We start from the raw sequence: 25,307 nt of genomic DNA, 5'->3' as shown, positions 1-25,307 counted from the left end.
TGGTGTCGGTATTTCACACTGAAGCAATGTCATGCTACACAGTGCCATTAGAGAGCTCAGATGAGATGTAACAGTTAATAATGTAAACCTTTATTGACTCTACATAGCATGATATTAGTCAATCATTTAATTCTAATCGTGACACAGTTGATGTATTTTGCATACATGTTAGTCAAAGGTAAAGCATTATGAACAATATCCACAGTGTTTCAATTCAGTTCGTTCAATTGTGTGAAAATAGTTCCTGTGTGCCCAAAATGTTTTCTATACTTCTTATGAAAAACTGTAATTTTCAATACTTTAAACATTATACAAACAGTTAACAATAAAAACGTTAGTTGCAAGGATTTACAGGTATATTCTCACACATTTCTGTTAATATTTTCCAAATTATAAACATAATTTTAAATCATTCTTCTTAACAAATATGTATCTAACTGGCGTGGTCCCTCTTAAACTTACAAAAGCTAAATTTACAAATCTTTTAGCGCACACGTGGAAAGACAGAAAAATGTAAACATTTCGTTTTGGCAGATTTGTTCAGTTAAACATCGTTAATAGATTATAAAGTACCATTTTGTCATTACTTTCTGTAGATAAATATATGAGATTACAAATGTATAAACATTGCTGAGTCACATTAAAAGCTGAACACACAAAAAAAAAACCTACAGGCAAGATTTAATGGATTAATGAGCATGGATGTTGCATTCATCAGGATGGGACGGCCAGTGGGAGGCCCTGCTCATGCATTAATGTCTTGGCAACATATTGGGTCTAATCCTAATTTGAGGTGCATGCATTGAAACAATATGCATCTCAGCCAAACGTATTTGGTTGAAAATACATGAATGCCTGCCTTGCACAAGTTAGGATCACCTGACACTTGCAGTGTTGTCTAGATCTGCTGCGACAACCATCTCTTAACATAGTAACCACTCAAATAACCAAACAATCAGCCAACCTATCAAGAGAACATTCGCTCAGTCGCTCAGATCAATGACCAGGTGCTCATAAATCTGAGTTTTCCCTTTGAAACTGGAGGCCAGCAGGAACTGCCGGTTGTCTATGGAGACTGGAGAGAAGGCCCTCGGTGCCTGGATGTTCACCTCCTGGAAATGGACAAACTCGCCCTTCTTGGCATCCCAGCGGTACACCTGGGTGAACGAGTAATCGCTGCCCAGGATGGCGTACTGCCAGCTGCCCACGGAGAAGGGCTGGAACACCATGGAGCCACGGGAGGGCACGGTCTGCAACTCTCTAAAGAGGGCCCCGTCCCAGCGCATCACTTTGGAGTCGCCGATGAATCGCGTCAGACAGATGAAGAGGTCGGATTTGACCTGAAAATGCTTCACAGCGTAGACGTCCTCCATCTCTGGGATGTCGGTGCGTCTGTCAAACAGCTTGGTGGTTTTGTTCCACTGGTAGATGACCGGCCTCTGGGAGCTGCTGGACAGGATCAGGTGAGGCTTGGAGGAGATCTCCATGTACTCCACATCGGTGTCCCGGTACCACGGGTGGAGCGATTGGTGAGAGTAGAATCCATTGCCATTCCACTTGTAGATGGTGGTGGAGCCGGCCTTGGAGCTGTCTGCTATGACAAAGAAGGATTCTCCATCGATGCGGAATGTCTCCACGTCGTTTGGTTTGCGAATTTTGAGGATGTCAATGCCTTGGAGTTTGATGAATTTGTTGGCAGAGGTGTCACGCTTATAGATGTGTGAGCCACCAAACAGCTGGGCCACAATGACAAAGAGCTGGTTGTCAATGACCAGAGGTTTGCAAATCACTGTGGATGTGCCTGGTGAGGAGAAAGAAGAGAGAAAATCAAGACGGTTTCACTTTGTCTCAAATGCATGTCTCCATCTAGTGGCTCCTCTTCCGATCTCACCCCCCTCCTTTTAGACTCACACAGCTCATTCACAACCACATGACAGCATATTTGAAATGACTTTTACTTACTGTCAATGTCATCAAAGCTTCTGAAGACCATCTCCACATGATCCCACTCTAGAAAGCTGCATTTCCCTATGAATGGCTGGGCAAACACCACATACTGGTCATTCCCAAAGGAAAATGCCTCCACGGATATGGATTCAAACTTCAGGGACTGGTAGGAAGCAAACTCTATGAGAGGAACAAAAACATGCTTTAAATAACATTGAAAAAGTCAGGAGAAGCTGTGATCATTGTTATAAAAATAAGGTTGAATGAGAAGTATTTTCTGTGTTCCACCTGTGGTGATGCAGTCGAAGGACAGCGGCACCAGGTCGTTGATCTTCTTGTCCAGCTGTGAGGCCGGGCCTTTACAGTAAATCTGGTCCACTGTAGCGTTAGTGCTGTATATCCACTCCACCAACCACTTCAGCTTACAGTCACAGGTGAACTGGTTCCCTCTCAAGTCTCTGAAGAGAAAAACCAACAAACTAACTTCCAACGGGAATGCTCTCAGCCTTTTGAATGGATTTTTATTTTCACTCATTGAAGTGTGCCTGCTGGCATTGCTCTCTGGCCCTCACAGCTTCACTCTGCGCTCTCATTAATATCAAGAGGGAGCACAAAAGAGAACTGAAAATATTCAGCGTGATGGATTGCAAACTATCTCTCTTCCTCACTGCCGCATGTAATTTTAATGGCGCTAAAAGCACCACCCACACAGTTTTCAAGCCTTGGCTGAAGAGAAATGATTATACAGAGGTCTATATATAGAAGGACTTGTCCACAATAGCATACATTATACTTTGTTACGTAACACTGTGCAATTTATCTCTTTGTTTCTGGATAATCCAGGAATTCAATTTGTACTTACACTTTCGTCAAGGCCTCAAGACCCTTGAACAAATCTTTAGGCAGAGTCTCCAGATTATTGTAGGCCAGACTCCTGGAAGAGAGGAAAAAACAACCAGATATATTGCTTATTGTTTGTGTTTCACCAGCTATTCAATATACCTTCCCTCTCCATTAAATGCAAATGTTCTGCTGTTTGTATTTTCATTTGTAAAAGGAACTTTCAGTGCCTCGTAAAATCGAAATGAGGATGTGTTATGCAGTATTTCCTGGCAGAGGAAGATAGAAGGATATCTGTTAAAGAGTTTGGGCACATCTTGCCACCCTGGAGATAGAAGGCAGGAACATTGCTTATTCTGAGTTTAAGGAAACATTAAGCTATTTTTAGAGCTGCCTCCTCAGCAATTTTATGGCTTTCTCTGCTAAAAAAAATGGTACTTCTCTTGAAGAGATTTGTCTTACTTACCTTACTAAATCTGAAACAAAATGTACATGTAATGGACCTTAGGCTTCTAAGCTTCATTAAGTCGGACAGTGAATGTGACAGGATTGGCTTCATAACCACGTCAACAGCTGCACAGTGTCACAGAAATGTCTGTGTGGCAATAAATATTGTGTAATAAACGTTGTCACTGGAGCAGTTCTTGCCTGCCCCTGCAGACAGATTACAACAATTTCTACTGATAGAAACAGAACTTCTCTACATTCAATTTTAAAAAGAGACCCCCAGTGATAAGATTTTGTATTAAAATTGAACAGAAATCAGGACATCATCCTATTTTTTAAAGAAGAATAGCTCTACTTTTATTGCACAGGAAGAAAGAAATGCAGTATATACTTACAGATGCACAAGGGTTTTCAGTCCACGGAAAGCATGCGGTGAAATCGACTTAATTTGATTGTTTTCTATGAACCTGAAAAAGGTGTTAATAAATGCATGAGAGGGGAGACAATCTTGTTTTTTGATAGCTTTTTAACAGCTTGTACATTTGGGGCATCTACTTACAGATACTCCAGATGAGGAAGACCGAGGAAAGCATCCTCGTTTATAGATTCCAGGTTGTTGGCTGTGAAAAGACTGTGCAGAGAAATCCATTATATTTCACTATTCCTTCTCACAAATTGGATACGAACAAGCTGTGGTCTTACATTAGTAGCTGAATGGACCTGGGATGGAAAACTCCCTCATTTCTCCTTCACAGTAACCCAAATACATCAAAGACAAAGACCAATGCAGCCTTGCATGTTTGTATGAAGGACACAGTGAGTCAGTCAGTACTCCACCCCATGAGACAGGAGTGAAGGGGGATTCCCTATTCGAAAGGAGGGATTCCCCATCAATAAATCTGCATCTAAAACCAGGTCTCATTCACAATATGCACAAATACACGTTAAGGAAAGACTTAGATGAATGCTAGGCAGCGCGACTATTCTACCCTGATATGAAAAGGTCTGTAGGGAAATCATTTAGAGAGGTAATTTTCTTCAAAATGATTTATGGTTCAGCTCCCCCATTCTGATTATAGGCTACAACATCAATTCTACCATAATGTGTGGCATCAGAGGGGGAGATGTCTTGAGCATTAAACATGGCGTTGATCACCTCACTGGGGACTGACAGCATGCAACAAAGACTGAAGAACAAAAAGCTCCAGAGAGATTTCTCACAGGAGATGCAGGGGAGGCGTGTGGATGAAGCTCTCCTTCGGGATTTCAGTGAATTCAGACTTGACGAATGACCTGAGGGGGGAGGAGGACACACGACGGACAGACACACTGGTTAGCTTCAAAGCATAGACTGTCTCATACGAACAGTGATCTCTGTCTGCTTTCTTATGCATTACTGTGCAGCAGCAGCAGAATCAGCACTGAAACCCACCAGCAGAGACGAGTGTGTTTTGTTAATCTATGTAAGCCCTGGTTAGGAATACTTTATCAAATAACAATAATATGACTTACAGTGATATGACATCGGGCGGAAAGCTGCGAGGGATCAGTCCTGCGCTTTCGCACAGCGCGTTATCTTTGGTACATGTACATGATGAGGGGCAGCGAGGCTGTCTGGCTCTCTTGCTGTCCACTGCAAGTAAAACGGACGCCACTACAAGTACGCAAAGCCAAGGCGATCTCTTGGGCATCTTGCTTGTATTTTCCATTTTTGCGAACCGCCGAGGGCACGACCTGCGCGTCGAACAGCCCTGCACATGAACCAGGGTCTCCGCTGTGGTTCCTCTTCCACTGCTGCTGCTGCCTGGAGGCCAAGCGACGCGCTGTCCGCTCCTGTTTATCTCCGCCAAGTGCCGTGCGCCGCCACCGCCTCTCGCTCTGGAGGTGATTAAACCGGGCGCCCCGTACGTCCACAGCGCTGTAATTACACTACACCCCCTGACCAAAAAAAATCGATATCCCCCTGTGTCCAAAATATAATCAAATCAAATTCGCGCTGTAGTGGCTGAAGCTCAGAAAAATACCAGCTGGCGCGGTGACAAACACGGTGTGAGGGCAGGTGGGGATCCCAGCGGGAGCAGACGGAGCATCTCCATCCAAAACCACGCCTATGATTTCAGCAAAACGCCACAATCTCCGTGTCGACCTCCCGGAGGATTCCGCCCAACAGTCAACGCGGTGTAAATATTCGTGAATCAGCTGGAGAAAATGAAGCCCCGACATGAGCCAGCGGATTGCAGCCTGTGGCGCAGACGCACACGGGCTGTGTATGCGGGAAGCGGGTGGGAAACCCGAGGAAAATTAATTGTCATCATGGAAATACAGCTATAGCATTGACTCAGCATACTCCACTAGACTGCCAACATCCTGTCATTACATAGCTTGTAATATTATTGTCATTATTACTTTGGGTTTTGCTTCAAATATTCTCCTATTTTCTTGGCACATTTTGGGTTCATTTCCTGGTTTGCACGCGGTTTCCATGGCGACTGGTGGATGCAAAATGTGGCTGCCCTGTGATGGAGGGGTGTGGGGAAGCCCTCCTGTCATCCTGACATCTGCTGTGCTGAAGTCAAATGGACCCCATCCCCCCTCAGGCCCCTCACAGACAAAGGACAGGTCTATGCTCACATCCTGCATTTCTGCACGACATTGTGTTCATGTAATTTCACAAAGCCACATAAGAAAGCATACACTCTTTTCTTTTCCCCCCTACTTTATTGCTATTTAAAATTGCATTCACTGTTTTATTGCACTGTTTTATGTTGTGCCAGACATGACATTGGAGCCCCATTAGGTTTTCTTTTTAACCATCTAATTTCTCGCTGCAGATCCGTCCAGAGACTAAAGTAAGATTAATATGTTTATTCACTGTTCCTGGAAGGGCTGCATGCGTCAGACCTTTCTGGGATAAAACAGGAGTTTGAAAAGGTCTCTGAATAAATACATAGTGTTCTGGAACTCCAGTCTCTCTGATGTGATTACACCATTTGATGTCTGTTTATGATGACACACATACAATTTTGGAAGGACTGCAGGGCATTTGGAAGAGCTTCACGGTATGCTCCTATATAGAGGGAAGGTTGGAAGAATAAAGCTATCACCCATAAGGGAGATACTCTAAAGGAGACTGCTTATACTTCAGAGAGGAAATATTCAGAGAGGAATTGTGGACATGGAGGAGCTGGAAGGGACAGAAAGTAACAAATGTCTTTTTTCATAAGCAGCTTTGAAACTAAATGGAGAACAGTGGATATAATTGTTGTGCTGCAAGATGATGGGAAGTGTCTGCGCCTCATAAATGCCGTCATTCATCGCCAGAATAGAACACACACTGTCCAGCAGTTATTTGACCACAGCAATGCGTCCACAGCTATTGATACGCCTGAGCCTGGTGTTTCTGACCGGTAATGGACTTTTGAGATCTGTGTTATTGTTTTTTCTGCAACTGATGACCAGCATATGACTACACATTATGCATGTGCATGACTTCCCTAATATGTCTCTACAGCTAAAGAAATAGGCTAGCATTATAAATAAATGTGTTTCCAAGGCAAACATTCACCTTTTTGTTGTTGCAAGTGCACAAAGAGCCTGACTGTCTTCCCTAAGTGCCCCACCAGAGGGAAATGTAGAGCCAAGGTAGAGGTGGATTGATTTACGAGCTCCCATCTCTTTGAAGGTATTCTATATTTGGATTTAAAAATAAGTTGTATCTTCTTTCTTTTCCTATTTTCTCTCAAAGATGATTCATCTTAAATTAGTTATTGTTATTATTATCAACAAGGAGTTTAGATCACTTTTAGAATAATATTCATACTATTTTAAACAACAATCCTTATCTTCATTCATATCATGGTACAAAATAGAAGAGGTCACCGTCCTGCTCCAGTCCTCCTTCACCAGTGAAACATTAAGTAGACATACTCTTGTGTTTCTGTTTGACCTCTGGCCCTACATACTGTCTTAAGGTGTCCTGTCAGTCCACAAAGCTGGCTTACCTCCCTGGAAGTGATTTGCGGGCTTTTGTAACTGAGATGCTCTCTGGTTCCTATATGAAGTATGAAGTTTACAGGCCACCTGTCAGTCTTGCAGTAAGGGGATGATTGCTTATGGCAGCATAACCTCCATCAATAAACTCCACAATAACTATCTGACACACAGTCATTTACCATTATTGCAGAGAAATATAAAAATTGTTGTTTCCTTAGTAGCACGAGAGCTGAAAGTTAGTAACAGTTTAATCTCCATTTAAAACCACAATAACTAAATAAGTGGAAGTTGAAGGAGGTGAAAATATTCAAACTTTTATGTTAAATTGTATGTTATGTTGATTAATGTTGTAACCTTGCACTCGTTTTCTATTCATTTTGAAATTCTCAAATTTTGTACAGTTTATTATGTAATCAAGCAGGGAGGCAGTGATGCCTTTTCCTGCATGGGATCTTCCAGGGATATTGTCAGATGATGCACCACAACATCTGCTTGACATCCAAACTTAGGTCAAACAACATGCCAAAGAGTCAGAGGTCAAAGGTTATGCATGACTATGTTCACACATGTTCTCGTCTGTAAAGTGCATCTTACAAGGAGGGATATGATATATTTTCTTGTTTATGAAGGCTACTCTACACACCGTGGCTAATTACAGCGCATTTATATTCCTCTTGAACATTTGCATGTGATGAATGGATACCAGCAGCCAGAAAACACAAACCAGTCTCCAAATCAGTGACACAGGTCTCTTGTAAGCTTGTTAGCAGTTGATTAAAAGGTGATGTTTGGTCAGTCCTGCTCTCCTAAATCCCTCTTTAGCTGGATCTTAGTTGTGGAAAAGGTGTACAGAGAGGCATCAATGAGGCCATAAGTCATCATCAGAAAACTCTTTCTATTCAATAATCCTTGTGTTGCAGCTAATATACCCCAACATTACACCCGTGATGCAGTATAAAATGAATATTTTCATTCTTACTAAATTTGTGTAATCCGATTAGGCTAAAATGCACACATGCATGATTTGGTTTGAAAAAAAAACTTTATTGACATTTGTCACGAGTTATACATGATGCTATTGCACATATAACTATGTATTTAATGCTATACATTCAAAATAGAGTCAGCTTTCTTTGCAAAGGTTGCATTAAAATGTTCTTATTTGAACAAACTATTTGAAAATATAATCTGACATTGGTCTGCGAAGTCTTAACATTTCAGCTTTAAGAAATCACACCATAGCATTGTTGATGTGTTGTTTCACACTCAAACAATGCCATTTCTCCTATACAGTACATGCACAGTGTTTCTACATGACACCTTCCTGTCCTGTAAATGACACATGCACTCTGCACATGCTGACTTATGAGTAGGACGGCAGTATTTCTACTTTATGTAAGCAGGGGACTTAAAAAGGACAGCAGGGGCTCGAGGTGGCTTATAACCAAATCCAATTCAGTCAAATCTTCTTACATCTCGCACCCATTTGCCAGGGACATATGCTTGAAATTTTGAAAGCACTACTTGAAATAAAAATAACAACTAGGAATTTTGTTTGGTATGCTCTTTCCCTACAAAATAAGAGCATTTTCTTGTAGTATACCAAATATTCCCCAAAATATTCAGAAATAACAGTTCAAACTGCATCACATTTGCAGCCTAATATTTATATTAATATAATGTCCAAAGCAAAAGAATGTTTGCTATGTACGTATACCTATGTATACCTATATTATATCCAGTATACATTGTTATAATGATTCAAACTGTTTGCACCAAAGACTGGTGCCAATTAAAACAGCTTCCTGTATCAGACAATATATATAATATAACAAATAAATAAATAAAATGCATTATATACAAAAATAATAACTCAGGGAATTTTGCACAATAGGATTCCCTCATCTGTGAACACATGCTCATACACAAAACTGTACAAATACACATCCAGAAAATTCAAAAGTGCCTCGACCGTCCTGGAGGTCTAACTGACGACGCACGTCTTTGACTTCCCACCATCTTCAGCTGTAAAAGGAACAAACGAGAAATACGGTGAGAAGAAAATGAAAACACAGAATGAGCAGGAAGGATGTGGTAGCAGTGGTTTCAGTGCTCACCTTGATTTCCACCTTCCAGCCTTTTCTTCTCGTCGTCGATAGCCTTCATCTTGGCCTCGTAGACATCTGCGAGAGCTCTCCACTGTCCCCTGTTGATAGTCAGACCATCGAACATGGGACTGATCTCTATATGGAAGCGAGAAAACTCCTGCAAACAAACACGGGGGTGAAGGCAAATAGAAACATACAAATGAGAAAATTAATTGGAAAAAAAATACACACATACAGTATCACGCTAGTATTTATTAAGAATGACTAGTGTTTTTATTTGTATCTATGTACCTTGTATACAAAGGAGCAGACAAAGTCAATGAAACCACACTGCATCTTAGGCAGCTCCTCAGAATGATCCCTGTCCATCATTGGCTAAAGAAGAAGAAGAAGAAGCGGGAGGTGATGGTTATTGTCATGACTTTATGACAACATATGCAGTGCAGGCAACATACCAACAACCTTAGCTTTTAAAACTTCTTACAATAGGCTGCTGGTCAAGGACTGTCCTTTCAAGATCTCCCTGCTCCCAAAATTCTGCCGCCACCATTAGAGCGACCTAGGACCATAAGAACCAGTAGAACAATGAGAACAAATGTGGGAATGATGTTTTGTAATCATTTTACAAGTCTTAAGAAGGGAACTCGCCTTGCTCTGAACCTCCCATGGCTTTGTAATGGCTGACAGGTCACAAGCCGTCATCATCATTGCCCTGCAGAAAACACGACACCATTTTGAATGACATCTAGAGATTCAACACAGGACAATCTAGAGAAATGGACAAAATGACAGAAATGGCTATTTCACATGATATACTCTGCATTTACATGATGATTTCCTTTCTGGTTGGATTGTTGGAGATGTAGCTGATCTTGTCTTTCTCATCTGGAATCGCCTCCACAGCTCCCACAATGTTTTGGAACAGCGTTCTCTTCCTGAGAGACGAAAAAGCTGTCAGTTCTTGTCAAACATCCTTGAAAATCAATAACAGGTATTAAAAGTGTACTTAGATGGAACATCACCCTTGACATTCCTTACTTGAAATAGAGGGCGAGATCAGTGGCAATAATGCAAACTTCGAACAGATGCTGTACCGTCTCAAACTGACGCTTTTGGAGGTTTTGGAAGATATTCAGGTTCTGGAATCGATAGCAGGAGAAGAAATTAGACAGCAGCCAAGAGTCCCTAAATCTGGCCGGCTACAGTACAGCATGAAAAAAATGTGCAAACAGATATGTCTATTTCAATGCACAACTACTATGAAACACATACATCTAAACATATAAGGACCCACCTCATTCTCCATCAGTGTCTTACTATACTCAAGGTGATGTCGCTCCATAACTGAGGAGCTGTGTAGTTTTGCCAGTGGGGATAAACTCCTACAAGAGTCCACCAGAATCAGAACATATGAGTCAAAAGTTTAGATGGTTTTATCATGTTTCTCACCAATGAATTTGTCCAATGAAAATGACCCACAAAAATCTTACTTTGTCTGGTAGAGATTGTTGGTTCCTCTGTGGTCAATATCGTGGCAGAATCCAGCAGCAACCATGGCAAAGGCCTCGAGATCGGTGTAATACTTCTTCAGTTTACCTGTCTGTCGAGAAGCAAAGAGGACAACCCTGTGTTAGTTGAGCAACTAATAAGAAAAACAAGAAAGAGACATTTGTATGACACTCACTAGCAGCAGGGTGAACATGGTTTGTCCAACGTTGAAGCCGTGCCTCCAATTGTGGTAGGTGATGTCACGGTATCCCTTACGAACGGTGTACATCCACCGTGTCAGGATCTGCAAAAACAACTCAAATAAGCCTTGCAAAATATTTTAAAAAAAAATGTAATCTCCCTGCTTTCAAAATGCACAAATGCTGATGTGTTGAGTGGTTCTGTTGGCCTGACAGGCAAAAAGAGGGGAATGCAGGCGGGTTTCCTGACTACTACCGTACCTCAGCTGGGACTTTGAACTTCTCTACCACCCCCATCTCAAAGAAGCAGCGGATGCCACACTTGATGAGTTCCATCTCTGACAAGGGGAAGTCACTGAAGCGGAACTCATGCAGCTCCACCTTCTTGGCGTCGGGGATGCTGGTTCTCTGCACGTTGGAATCAAGAGCAAACACTCAGTGTGTCATCACAAACCCAGTGAGTTTATGGGGAGCACCGTATTCCACACATCACAGAGCTTACCAACAGTTTGTACATCTCCTTCTGGTCACAGTCCTCTGGTGCAGAGCCAAACTTGTCTTGAGTGCTCTGCAGGGGAAAGGTAGTTTAAAGGGAGCTCGATCCACAAATCTGTTTTCAGGCTGGTTGAAGTAAAAACAGCCTCTTACCAGAATGCTCTGTACGTCATTTAGTGTGGCTGTTGTCTGGTACATGAGCATTTCCTGGGCAATGTCTTTCCTCCACTCTGTCCTGTTCAGTTTGTCGTACGTGTCACTATTCAGAGTGGACCAGCCAAGGAACTGGGTTAGAGCCTAGTGACATGGACACACACAAAACAATCAAATTCATTGTATAACTGTTACCTAATTCTGTTACAGTTAGTTAAACTATCAAAGTATAAAAGCATTACATTAAAGTTTGTTGGGAGTGTATCATAACAGCTTCAGCAAAATATTATGTTGGGATGCTTAAACAGTAAAACAAGATTTAAGAAGAGTCACTGAAGACAGAGAGATAGTTTTCCGTACTTCTGTAATTTGTTCATCATTCTCGTCAAATGGTTTTTCATCTTTTCTGTTGAAGAAAGTGGCGACACCAACAATTTCTTCCTTTTTGTTGACGATGGGGAGGGAGAGGACATTTTTGATCTTCCACCCAGTCTCATCCACCGCTTCTTTCTGTCAAATGGTATAAAATAGGACATCCAGATTATTTTAGTGACGGAGCAAATTTAATCCAATGCCAGTTGTCAGTAAACGGTGTCTCACCTGAAATTGGAAGTACTCATCTGCACCAGCATTCATCATGTTGCAGATCTATAAGTTAAAATAAGTCATCACGTGTGTGTTTGGAGAACAACAGATCAATGACACTAGTTATTCATCTACTGCAGGTTTGTAAAAAGAGAATGGAACAAACGTGGAACTCACAAATCCATTCTCAGCCACATATGCTGGGAGTCCGCTGACCAGAGCCCAGTGGTCAGCAGGAGGGCCGCTGTGAGTTCAGAGAGGATGAGTAACTGCATGTCTTCTTATTAGACGACCAGTTAACCACTACAATTATGCAAATAAAGCGTTTTTTTACTGTTGCTACAGTGCCTCATGATACTTACGGGATAACTTTAATCTCCTCTTTGTCTTCCAGCAAGTAGTCAATAATCTTGTAGAAGTTGATTTCCTGAATGTTAAACATAAAAGAACGTTTTTTGATATTTTTCAATATCTTAACACATTGGTGGATACAGCTATTGTGACAGCAACAAACCTAGCTTTGTACTTACTCTGCCATCAGGTGTCTTGGGGCCTTTGTATGGCTCCACCTCCCCTAGTTTAATTGGCCACTCATCGAAGAATTCCTGGTGCAGAAAAGGCAAACTCATGTTTCTAAATACTTAATTATTAATTAACAACGGTTGAAGGTTTTCTTCCTCTACGCACCTTTTCTTTGGTCATGTCCAGGAGTCCCACAGAGTATCTCTCACACTTGATATAAATCCTCACTGTGTACAAGGCTTTGTGAAACTGCCTCTCAATATCCGTCAACTCTTCAAAAACTTTGCTGGCTGACCACAGCAACACCTATCGCAAAGAAAAGTATCACTATCACTGCTTATCATTTTCACAGGGGCCTTTGATTTGTGTGTTTGTTTATAGTGCAGCAGGAAAAGGAATGTCTCTGACAAAATGAAGACTAAAGTTGTTCCATGGTTTTCTTGAGAAAAACAACAACAGACTGGACAAATGAATGTATTACTGTCTATGTTTACCTGGCTTCTCCTGGACTCTATATCCCACATGCAGGAAGTGTGGGCTTGGAGAGCGAGCACAGTAGCAAAGTTCACATATTTCTTGAAGAGCTGTAATGAAAGAGCAAAGAATCATATTGCTTTATGAATCACATCCACATGTTCACATTTTTTTTAATTCTTCAATAACAAGAGACCGCAGCCACTTTCTCCAACAGATCTTCACAGATCCTCTGACCTCTAGAGGCCATGAAACAAGATCAGAAAAAAAATGTCTGAGCTTCTCTGCCCTAAATGGATTATAAGTTGAGCTGTCATAACGGTGACTCAAAGTACAGAGTCATCCAGGTCAGAGACAGGAAAGCTTTTGGGCTAAATTTGGCCAATGGATGTCACGCTCTTACTGGATTTGTACTACAAACCCTGCAGCCTCAATGGCATAATTTCAGTTTCTCAGCCCATCTAAGTGCAGTTAGTATAAATACCCGCTTATTAAAAACGACCCTGTCCACTCACCTCCTGATCACTCTTTGAAAATTCATCAGCACCTTGTTTGTTGAGTGCCATGATGACACCGATGGGTTCCTTATCACACATAATGGGAGCTGTAATCATGCATTTGGTGGTATATTTGGTCTGTTTATCCACAAAGTCACTGAAATGAGAGTTCTGAAAATAACAGGAGATACATGTTAGAAGGTTGTGGGCTTGTACACTGCCCACAAGATGAATGTAGAAGATGTATCTACTGTATGTTTTCTAAGATGTCAGCATGGTTTAGCCTGTTTGTTCTACAAAGCACTTTTTTTATCATATTCTTTGATCTATTTGTTTATGTCTATTTCAATTATTTTTAAGACGTAAGCTCACCTTCTTAACATCAGCAACGTTCTGAGGCATCTTAGAGTGTGCTGTGAATCCAACAATTCCCATGTCGGTGGGAAAAACAATCTCCACATTGGGATTCACTATGTTCCTGTCAAATGGAGAATTGTGTGACACATCGAAGAGGATCGTGGACAGCTCAGGTACTCCGTTGCGAGACCTGTAGCCAAAGTAGCTGCAGCGATCAGCCTGGACCAGCAGAGCAATCCTCTGAAGAATTTTATGCATTCCCTTTTCCATCGGGTTGTTGCCCTGCATCTCCTTTAGAAGCTCAAATATGAACTCAGCCTCCTGGATGGTGCTGACATCCTTGTAAGAAGCTGGGTCTTTGACCTGGACCTGGTTATTGAAGGCAGCAGTGATCACATCTGCCTTGACTTTCTTGTCGTAGTACTCCTTAGCAAACTGTGGGTTGTTGTCAAGGAACTTCTCTACAGTGTCTTTGTCTGCCATGTTGTGCAAGTTTGGATGAACAATCCCTTCTGCAGCTGCACAAAGATGCTCCTCTCAGATGGCTACAGCAGAGCAGTAGAGGTGGCCTCCAGAAGATGTGGCAGTGCAGACCCTACTGAGACATTTCCAAAAGTCGTTTGTGGACACAGCTCTCACCTTCTCCTCAGTAACAAGCGGTAATGAGTGGCTTACAGGGTAAGGGGATCCGAGGGGTGACTAATAACTGTGACGCAGGAGTCATAAAGCCCCTGAGCTTTCTTAACTTGTAAATCCAGCCACTGGTCATTTTAGTGGGGCCAATCCCCTAACAGGTGATATTAGCTGAGTTACGGCACCTACAGCGTGACCTGCATTGTAGAAGAGGGCACGGAGCAAGTCAAGAAGTCAAGACTGCAATCATTCCTGACGGTTTCCTCAATCTATCTGACTCATTAGCTCATCTCTTCTGGAAATGTGTTGCACTTTTGCAAAATAACATGCAAAATACGGTTGATTCATTTTAAAAAGTGGTAAATATTGTGGTGAAAAGACATGCTGTATGATATAAGGTGGCTATGGACAATACCATAATAATAACCGGCAAAGCTGTTTAAGTGCCTTATGATAGTGATTTTCAAAGCGGCGTCTGTAATACTATCAGGGGGTCCAGGAAATAATTTGCTATATATAATAAAATGGATCTGTATCATTCAAAAGTGTGGATCTACAGATAGGGGGACCAGTTGCGCGCTGCAATAAGTACATTATTTTTAAGTTGAAGCACAGCTTTATATTGGTAAGTTTATAGATCTGGATTCTTGAGGACTATGTCAGTCATGCTAGTGTTCCTTTTCTGAAAGCGTTTAAGATCAATTACTTGAAATGTAGGCAATAGCTGCTGTCATGTTGAGTCCAAATGAATAAAAACACCCTCTGTTTATAGTTTATGGTTGTATTATATGGCATTATATAATGTGGACAAAGATATAACAACACCCTCCAATGGGTCCCAAACATCAATAAAATCTTACCAAAGATACAATCAATTTGTGACTTCTGTCTCATTTTTAATTGTTTGCATCACTTAAATGTCCACATTGGTAGAACTGGTTGCCCAATGTAATATTGACAGTTGATAGTGCAAAGCTCTGAACCCACACACAATTTCAGCTTCAGTAATTCATAAAACACCTGAATCTCTGCTCAAACAATGACAGAGAAATGTCTATTCACACGTGGCAGTCAATATGTCAGCAAACCAATGGGTTGAGTTGGCATGAATAACTGATTATTAACAGGTTCTTCACACAATTTTACAATTCAACCTTTCAAATGAACCATCACTGTCAAAGTGGGGCCAAAAATGGGACTCTTGTTTGAGTAATATTTTCCATGTCCTAAATATTTTAGAATGACTTGGCTTTTTTATTTAAAAGAACCCTATAAATTTAAGACTCATTTTTAAAGATGTATTTCTTCAGTGTGAATTATTGGGCTGAGTACCACAGGCAGGGTGGGAGAGTCTAACTATATATTTAAACAAAATGCAGAGATGCCTTATAGTGTGGCTGGGATCCTTTCCTTGACTACCTGACAATTTTGCTCACCTGTTCTATCTACCACAATCAGTCATTTACCAGCCCAGTTTCTTTGTTCGTCATTGTTCTTCATAACAAGGTGTTTAATGTTCTAGCTTCCACCCTACACTAGTGCTGTGAGTTCTTGTTATTAGTCTTTTGGATTTTATTGTTGCCTACATGTAACATGACTGCCGTTACCTGCCTCCATTTTTAAGTTATTTTCACAATAAATTACTTAATTCATTCTGCGGCTTCCTCATCTATCTGCATTTGGGTCCAGTTCCTGTTTCCCTGCATTGTCTACACTGTGACAGAGAAGCTTTGTCAGAAGGTGATTTGAGGACAGAATCCACAACCGATTCAAAGCCTAAACACAGAAACAGGAGCACTTTAAAAACGGCTTAGCATCTGTTATGTTTGTTTTACATGATGATACTACAATCAGCCACAGAGGTAATGTAGGGCTAATAATAGTTGCACTACATTCTGGCTTTCCTGGGCCTCTTCTGTGAGCCAGCAGTTACGTTAAACCATAGACAGGATTAAGTGGGATTGTAAACGACTGATTAAAGCTTAATTACTCTTGTTGACAGACAAACTGCTATTCGTTAGTAGATCTGCTTATAGACACTTTCACACCAGATGAGGCAATGGCATGACTAAAACATGCTCTCAGTAAAGAGCTCCCTTTTTCAATTATACTTTGAACTGATTTATATTAGTCACTTGATTGTGGTTAATTTTCTGATAGTTTGAGAATCAAAACACTATTCAATATTATAATTTTTATGGCACAGAATATTATAACATAACTAAATATTTAAGCTAACCTGTGCTATATTTGAGGGAACACCACATTTATTATTTAGCATCGTAAGATTCATTTTTTGCAGATTTGAAAAGAAACAAGAGTCTTTAAGTGGCAGATGATTTATTGTAAAATAACTCTTTACAGTGATTGTTCTTAGGTGTTTATCTTATATTAAGATTTATGAATATTAGTAATACACCTATGAGCAGGCATTGTATCTTACATGAGAGGTATATCAAATGTCACCTGAGGTGTTGACGGGCTGTATACATTATGTAAGTTTGAACCCTCCATTAGACAAAACAGTCACGATAATGATCATGGATGTTTTCCTTGTGTTCGACCGCTGCCACAAGGTCCTTTTCTCAGTGGCGCTACAACAGAGCCACAGCAGAACCTGCGCCAGCTGTTCTTGAACTGGCAGACCGAGTAGAGGATGGGATTGAGGGCTGAGTTGGCCAGTGTGAATGTTACCACCCAGAAGAACATGGTAGAGGACACATCTAGGTGACCCAAGAAGTTTCTGGCCAGGATGAGGAAGTTGATGGTGAAAATGGGGCTCCACATTATCAAGAAGGAGAACACGAGGAACAGAAGGGTACGGAAGAGCTTCATATCCTGGCGGGAGACATGGTATTCAAGAGAGTCTCCAACTGGGGACTGGCTGTCTCTGGGTCGGAGCCTTAGCCGACATCTTTTAGCAATCTGTAATACAATAAAATATTGCATAATGGCATTCTGTATTATATGGCCTTATACAATGTGGACAAAGATATAACGAATCTTTGATTGATCTACATGTAGACTTTGTTTGCCTCCCTGGGTCTGGGTCCCAAACATCAATAAAATCTTACCAGAGATACAATCAATTTGTGACTTCTGTCTCATTTTTAATTGTTTGCATCACTTAAATGTCCACATTGGTAGAACTGGTTGCCCAATGTAATATTGACAGTTGATAGTGCAAAGCTCTGAACCCACACACAATTTCAGCTTCAGTAATTCATAAAACACCTGAATCTCTGCTCAAACAATGACAGAGAAATGTCTATTCACACGTGGCAGTCAATATGTCAGCAAACCAATGGGTTGAGTTGGCATGAATAACTGATTATTACAGGTATATTCACACTTATCAAAGTACTTCAAATGAACCATCATCATCAAAGTGGGGCCAACAAGATGGGAATCTTGTTTGAGTAATGTTTTTCATGTCTTAAATATTTTAGAATGACTTGGCATTAATATAAAAAAGAAAGATGTTTCTCCTTAGTATGAATTATTAGTGCCACAGGCAGGGTGGTAGAGTCTAACTATATATATGAACTAACACCTTGTGTGTTTTAATAAAAAGAAAAATGCCAGCTTTATTCTTATAGTGGCTGGGATCCCCTGATCCTACTACCTGACAATTTTGACAAAACCCACCTGTAATATTTTGCTGTAACTGGCCAAAATTATAAATCCTGGGAGAAGGAAGCACAGGACGGTGAAGGCCACATTCCACACAATCTCTGCAGTTGTGTCAGGCCATTTAAGGGTACAAATGTGTACACGTTCCTGTGGAAAAAATAAACAGAAAAAATACCTTAATGGCAGGGACACTGAGCTGTCCTTACATCCATCAATCCATCCATACCTGCTCAGGGAAATCCACTTCCATCACAGTGAAGAACAGACTGAGGGGTATGGAGGTGAGTGCAGAAAAGGCCCAGATGAAGAAGAGGGTGGCGGTCACCATCCTGCGGTTTAAAGTGGGCACAGTCCGCAGTTGAAGGATTGCCTGCACCCTTTCCACGCTGATGGTGGCCAGGGTAGTGATGGTGACACAGCCGCTCACACAGATGACATACAGCACAATGTGACAGGCTGTATACCCCAGCGTCCAGGACACCATCCACCGTACTGCCACAATCAGCGGGATCATGCTGACAAACAGCAGGTCGGCCACAAACAAGTTGAGGGTCAGGATCGTCTTGTTGGTCAGCAGTCTGCGTTCCCACATTACCATGGCTGCAGCGCCCACATTGGCTGCCACAGAGACCAGGAAGACAGCGGTGATAGCCAGGGTCTCCACAACAGTGGTGGCCACATGATCTGAGTGGTGCACCTCAGAGAAGAAGGAAAAATAGGTGAAGTTGCTGAAGTGAAGAAAGTGAGTGTGAGGGTTTATATCCATTTAGGCTGAATTCACGCCTGGAGACAACCAGAGAAGTGAATGGGGCAAAGGAGCTGATAAGGCATAAAGTGATACCAGAGATGAGGAGGAGGAGGAGGAGGGTGGTGACTAGCCTCTGTGATGCTGTTTGCTTAACCTGAAAGGGAATCAAACATTACAGGATGTTCTTTGTGCTGCACAGCCAAAGATAATTCTATTCTGTGCTACTTCAAGGTCACATTTGTTTTCCAACAATATCAAACACAGGTATACTTGCACACTGTGGATCACGTCTTTGACAGCACACTAGTTTTGTTGTTGACTGGGATTGACACGCCTACCCTGAGCCTTAATCCAGTTTCTAATCTTCAATCAATGGAGCTGTTGATCAGTAATACCGTGTAAACCTCAAATTACCTGTTAAGATCTAATTAGTTACACACCTGTTTTATTTACGTTGTGAATTAGATTACCAGGTTTACTTCCTCAGCAGTGATACATTAACTGATCAGTGGTTTTACTGAAAACAGGCTTTCCAACCCCCACAGAGATTTGAACCTGTTTAGGATGTGGAGAGATTTACCTTTTTACAAACTAGTTAACACACACGGTCCTCTTTTCTCTGAAAGTATTTTTGTCATGTCTGGGGTAGATCATCTTCAAGGCTGTCAGAGAAACATCCTCTTGGACATACTGTAGGTCTTCCTCTCAGACAGGCTAAGCTCATATTCAACTTCCCATGAAGATGTTTCCGTATGAAAAGTTGATGAAAGGCATAGCAAGCTAGGAAATGTCTACACCATAATAGCATCTTTTTCTAAAGCTCTTGGCCTACAGTAGGTTAACCCTTGGAGTCACATTTCCTTTCAAAGCCCACAGCCACTGCACAGACCTCTGACTCCCCAATGCATCTACTAGCAAAACTAATCCACGTCTTTAAACAGTACAGGGACGGGAATAACTAACACAAGCTGTTTTGAGCTATTTATCTGGTTTGAGACAGTGTGAGATGTAGAGATGTGTGTTTTACAAAATATCACACACAACTCTTTATTCATTTTTTGGGAATACTTACAAACAAGACTAAGAGTCTACAGCCATGCTGATGTTTAGCAGGACATATTTACGAGGTTCACCATCGCAGATTAGCCTGTTAGCATGCTAACATTTGCTAATCTAAGAATGTCTGGACAAAATGTTGTGTCAATACATCTGGTAGATGTTGTGACTTTGACGTGCTGGTCCTGCTAGAGGAAATGTTTAAGTAAAAGTCATAAGAATCAATCCTCTAGGGCCCTTGAATAACTGCAGAGCTGCTAGCGTGGCTAAAGATCCGCTTTCTTCTGATAAAGTAAGAAAGAATTTGAAATACTCTGAAGCACCACCTCAGCAACTCAACAAGTAGTTTATTAAGATAACTTTAAGATGACGTGTACCTCTGGTTACACAGTATACTGTAAGTAAAAAAAAAAATACATATTACAGAAGATACAGAATTGAAGAAGTTCTCGGCTCGGCTCAGTCGAAACAGATTTCTAGGTGGCTCATCAGTTCTCTGTAGTGACTGGCTGGATACTCGGCTCGGCAGCAGGGACACTCCAGGAAGCTTTCATCCAGCAAGCTGCTGGGAGGGGACCATGACAGGGTGTCTCTGGAGCGCAGGGAGGCCGCTTCACACGAGGTGCGATCCTGCTGGTCTCTCTGATATGAATGTAGTCAGCAATCAGTTATGACAGATAAGGCTCTGGGTAAATAAATCAGCTTTTCAAGTACTATTATGGTCGACCAACAAAACTTAAAGCTGTACTAATCAATATTTCGATATAGAAAATGGATCAAATTATCTCTTTCAGTTTGTTTGGCATTATTGTTTTGGTTTTTCAAACCCCAACCGACTCTTATCAACCTATTCCGTGTTTTTACACTGCTCCTCCAAAAATCAATTACTGCAGCTTTAAGGTTCATCACAGGTGAAGTTAGGATACAATAATTACAAATCAAATCCTTTGCACTATTCATGCCAACCTTTGACTGTTGTGTCACGTGGTCTTTAGGTTTTTGCAGCTTCTTTAGAACTCTGACCATTTGCTTCTTTAAATATGAACAATTCTGCTTCTCATCCTCAAGGTCTTGTGAAGAAATCTTGATCTAAAATTTGAACAGTTTGCATTATTATATAATATTGCATAGTTAGGATATTAGTTTTCAAACACAAAGAAGTAAATCCTTTGCTTATGTGAGGACAGATAGTTTCCCTTTAGAAGAAAAGCAAAGAGGTAAGAAAGTACGACACGCCCACTTCTGTGGAAGATTGAGGCTTAGATTCACAAAGACAGACTGAAGGACACGAGTCGATGATCCTCCTCACAGTGTAATTAATGTGGCAATATTGAGAGTGGATGCATTGACAATAGCCCTCAATATTTAGTTAAAACTAATGATTTATTAAAGTAAGGGGACCAAAAGTGCGATTTCATACCTGTCGCTCCAGGTCTGCAATCTTTTCCTGGTCTGCATGTTGATGATTTAACAAAAACTTCTGCAAGACAGATGACTGAAAAGAAAGATTTTACTTCCATTTGGTCTGCTTTCTTCCCTTGTATGTTGAAGGTAAGATTCTTTATTTTTCTTACTGTACAGTTCAATGAAGACGTACCTGCAGCTCAAAGTGAGCAGACCTCCGCTTCTCCTTATCCAGTCTGCCCTGGAGGTCTTCAGTCTCAGCACTCTGCCATTGTTCTTCATCCTCAGAGCAATGATGATCTCCCGGTGCACTTGTTCTGCTCATATTTTCAGTCTGCAGCTGTTGCTTTAGCTCTTCCGCCTCCCTCTCGCTTGCCTCGCACCTACACATAAAAAGGCCCGTCTTGTAGCGGACTACCAACTTTAAGCAGCAACGTATTCTTTATTTTTGAGCAGCAGACATACCAGTTTTGGCACATGTTGAACTTCTCTCTGAGCACCTCCAGCTCGTCTTTGGCTTTCTGTAAGAGTCCTTCATAGTGCTCCTGCATCTGGCTTATTTTTTCCATCTCTGTAACGAGAGAGGCAGAAGCTAAAAATGTAAATGTTAAATAAAAAAAGGACATAATGACACAATCACAGATGTCAGAGACAGCCACACAACATGCATGTAGTAATAAAATATATAATTTTGCCAGTGCATTGCAAGTTGCGGATTCTGTAATAGCGGGCTACTCAAGGGCAATCTTGATATCTTAAAAACCTTGTTGTGACAGTCTGTTGCCCCTCGTGGCCCCAGCAGTGAGTGCCCACTTGCCCACTTGCCCACTGCCTCACTCACTATCTGAATGGTCCTCATTGTGCTGCTGTAAGCGGGCCTGATTGGCTTCGTTCAGCTCCTTCTCCAGCCATAACATTCTGGCCAGAGTTGCCTTCACATAGGCCTCTCTCTGCTGGTCATATTCCAGCCACTGCTTGTTCTTCTCCAAGGCCTCGGGGGATTGAATAAAAGAAAGAGAAGCACATTACTGAGAAAGACAGAAAGCAAGACTTGTGTGTGGCTCTGAAGCGAAAACACTCAGCAAGACATGTATACTGTACAAAGGCCTACATAGAAACAAATGTGCACACAAAGTAGGCACTTAAAAGTAACCACGAATACAGAAAGGTGGATTAGGCATTTCTGAACAATACAAACAGAGGAGACCTTTTCCCTCCTGATGTGTGGCCAACAAACACTTACCTCACGTAGGTCATTTTTGAGCTGTATTGCAGTGTTGGTTGAGGCCCATTCATCTGAAGCAGAGTCCTATTTGACAACAGGAAAATACAGTACAGCATTACACACATGTGAATAAACAACGACCCCATTGCTTTAATAAGACATTGCATTGTGAAATGTCATACCAAGGCCCGAAACACAGGCACAATGGGATTTAGAGCATCACATTCTCAAGTGTTATGACATCTACAATATCCAGAAAGTCACTGTGAATGTATGCTCTGTATGAGGACGTGTAAACAGGACTCCTCTTCTGAATGGGAGACACTTCAAAACAACTGCTGCCATCTAGTGGTGTCACACTGGTAAGACGGGAGAGGTGCTATCACTAAGCAGCAACATAAACATTTGCCTTGTGAACTCCATTTACTTTCATTGGTTTCAAGGTCCTAGTATTGTTCATAACTGTCACGCTGTCAAGACATAGAAAAAAGATAGTGTTAATATTGCCGGTAACACCTGTGATTTCCTACAAAATGACAAAATGTCTGTTAGGAAAATGGTCAACCATTGTTCACCTAAGGCTGGGCAAAACATCATATTTATTGTTAAGCATCTAACACTGTGATGGAAGGGCAGAATATCATTACTGTTAAAAGGCAATTGTATTAGAAAAAGTACAAAAAATACATGATTCTGTCATCTTTGTTTTAAGTTCCCTCAGCATTACATTACACTGATCAAGTCGTGGTATACCTTCTTCTGTGCAACTTTGTTCTCGAGATATTGACACCTAGTTGAGACGCTCACGAGCTTGTTCTTGATTTCTTCGATCTCTGTTGAGTAACTGGATATGCTTCTCTTTCTCCTCATACTCACTAAGTCCATCTGCTTCCCTTCTTTCTTACTCATCTGCTCTGACGGCAAAGCCTTCTCATCTCTGGTCGTGAGCTGCTGACAACTCACAAGCCGAACAGTTTCAAGAGAGAGCAATCTCTGCAAAAAAACACAATAAGACATACAAGTTATTTTACTAATGCTAAGCTACTGTAAATCCATACCTTGCATTAAAACAACTCCAAGCTCCCACTGGCAACATCATTTAACAGATCAATGTGAGTAACCTTGGCTAGTTGACTTCTGTTGGGTAAATACCAGAGAGTATTATTGAGTTTACCTCTACTAGTCTATTAAGTTCAACCAGGGTCTTCTTAAGATAGACATTCTCCTTCCTCAGACTGCTGACAACCACATCAAGCTCTGACTTGAGTTTCTTCTTGAGGGACCGCTTATATCTGGGTGACGCCATCTTAACCACCTGTTGACGCATATTACAAGGAAGATAATACATTTTCAGATTTTGTCAAAATTTACAATTTCAGAAATAAACATTCTCAATGGGATTTCCCTCCAGATGTTGTTATTATAGCAAAGTAACGTTAGATCCAGGATTGTTTTCCATGCAATTCAGACATTTAGCTTTAGCTGCACCTTACCAACACATTTACAATCTAAAGGTGATGCTTTCCAAAGCATTAATTCCACATAAATTGGCTAGTTTAACTTTTAAGCTAACATGGCCCAGTGCTCAGAAAAAAATTAAAATACTGTAACCGAAGATAAAGCTCGAGTGATGTTCTTAATCTGAATGTGAACTCCAAACAGCTAATCTAACTAACCTTACTAAATTGACCTATAGTTTAGTGACTGTTTGGGCAACAAATGACCGGTAACTTAACCTTACATTTGTTAATTTAACGCCAACACAACGTTAGCTAACTGATTGCCTTTATACTGGATTTTCGATGCTGGTCTTACTAAGCTAACGTTAGCAGCTAAATAGCTAACAATAGGTTAGCTAAACGTCAATTTATCCTACAGATATTTTCACATTTATTTTAAAGCTCGTTTTGTTAGCCAGTAACATCGTAATGCTAGTAGATGACATCACATAACGCTAACGATCATTTAGTTAGGGTAACTAACCTTATTTTTAAATGACTGTTTCACCAGGTCCCCTTTAGTAGTAAAGGAAGCCAGTAAACTGTCTAGCTAACCGCTAGCTAACGTTAACTGAGCTACTTTCAACGCTGCCGCCTAAACTCCGGCGCTGTCCAGACAGAGCAGTTCAGTGCGAACGTGTTTAATCAACAACAATATTGTTTCAGGAGCAGCGTGTTTTTGTGACTTAATGATATGGGAATTTTAGTTGTGTTCATGTCTTATCAAAGTATGGAGTGAACGCTTACTGCAAACTAGCATGTTTAACATGTAGGTTAGGTTAACCACTAGTTTAAACCGTTATTTCTGACAGCATAGGATGATGCATGACGCCACTAGGGGGCGTTGAAGCACAAAAGAAAAGAGGACCAACTCCGCAGGTTTGCCTGGATGGTACATGATTTAACTCACAGTTCTGCACAATGATGCCAAGCAATATATAGTTATACGCATGACGCCTTTTTGAAAGCTAACGAGGCAACTAGGCTCTCCTTTCCTTAGTGT

The 25,307-nt window shown here is 41.2% G+C and overlaps 3 protein-coding genes across 3 annotated transcripts; all 3 read right to left on the bottom strand.

Moving 5' to 3' along the window:
• Positions 1–74: 74 nt before the first annotated feature.
• On the bottom strand, positions 75–5,838 carry LOC137880528 (leucine-rich glioma-inactivated protein 1-like). Its single transcript, XM_068721944.1, has 8 exons — positions 4,747–5,838; positions 4,456–4,527; positions 3,794–3,865; positions 3,630–3,701; positions 2,810–2,881; positions 2,236–2,405; positions 1,963–2,127; positions 75–1,801 (listed from the first exon to the last, which is right to left on the bottom strand). The coding sequence occupies exons 1-8, from the start codon at positions 4,941–4,943 to the stop codon at positions 984–986; spliced, it is 1,638 nt and encodes a 545-aa protein (XP_068578045.1). The 5' UTR covers positions 4,944–5,838; the 3' UTR covers positions 75–983.
• A 3,373-nt stretch (positions 5,839–9,211) lies between these two features.
• On the bottom strand, positions 9,212–24,631 carry LOC137878342 (cone cGMP-specific 3',5'-cyclic phosphodiesterase subunit alpha'-like). Its single transcript, XM_068718622.1, has 29 exons — positions 24,547–24,631; positions 23,980–24,120; positions 23,559–23,798; positions 22,824–22,889; positions 22,422–22,572; positions 22,046–22,151; positions 21,774–21,963; positions 21,597–21,671; positions 13,768–13,920; positions 13,273–13,362; positions 12,944–13,084; positions 12,787–12,861; positions 12,619–12,683; positions 12,434–12,500; positions 12,272–12,319; positions 12,032–12,181; positions 11,672–11,815; positions 11,526–11,591; positions 11,285–11,431; positions 11,020–11,127; positions 10,826–10,935; positions 10,630–10,717; positions 10,374–10,474; positions 10,163–10,270; positions 9,984–10,047; positions 9,820–9,894; positions 9,627–9,710; positions 9,345–9,492; positions 9,212–9,252 (listed from the first exon to the last, which is right to left on the bottom strand). Exons 2-29 carry the CDS (start codon positions 24,109–24,111, stop codon positions 9,212–9,214), a joined length of 3,033 nt encoding a protein of 1,010 aa, XP_068574723.1. The 5' UTR covers positions 24,112–24,120; positions 24,547–24,631.
• Positions 17,278–19,138, bottom strand: LOC137877189 (free fatty acid receptor 4-like). Its single transcript, XM_068716933.1, has 3 exons — positions 18,599–19,138; positions 18,388–18,519; positions 17,278–17,664 (listed from the first exon to the last, which is right to left on the bottom strand). The coding sequence occupies exons 1-3, from the start codon at positions 19,136–19,138 to the stop codon at positions 17,278–17,280; spliced, it is 1,059 nt and encodes a 352-aa protein (XP_068573034.1).
• Positions 24,632–25,307: the final 676 nt, after the last annotated feature.

This window comes from Cebidichthys violaceus, unplaced genomic scaffold (genome assembly GCF_023349555.1).
Source record: "Cebidichthys violaceus isolate CVI_PGR_0920_01 unplaced genomic scaffold, fCebVio1.0.p SCAF_10, whole genome shotgun sequence".
In the NCBI taxonomy this organism is placed as follows: domain Eukaryota; kingdom Metazoa; phylum Chordata; class Actinopteri; order Perciformes; family Stichaeidae; genus Cebidichthys; species Cebidichthys violaceus.
This window is presented reverse-complemented; position numbering and strand designations above follow the sequence as displayed.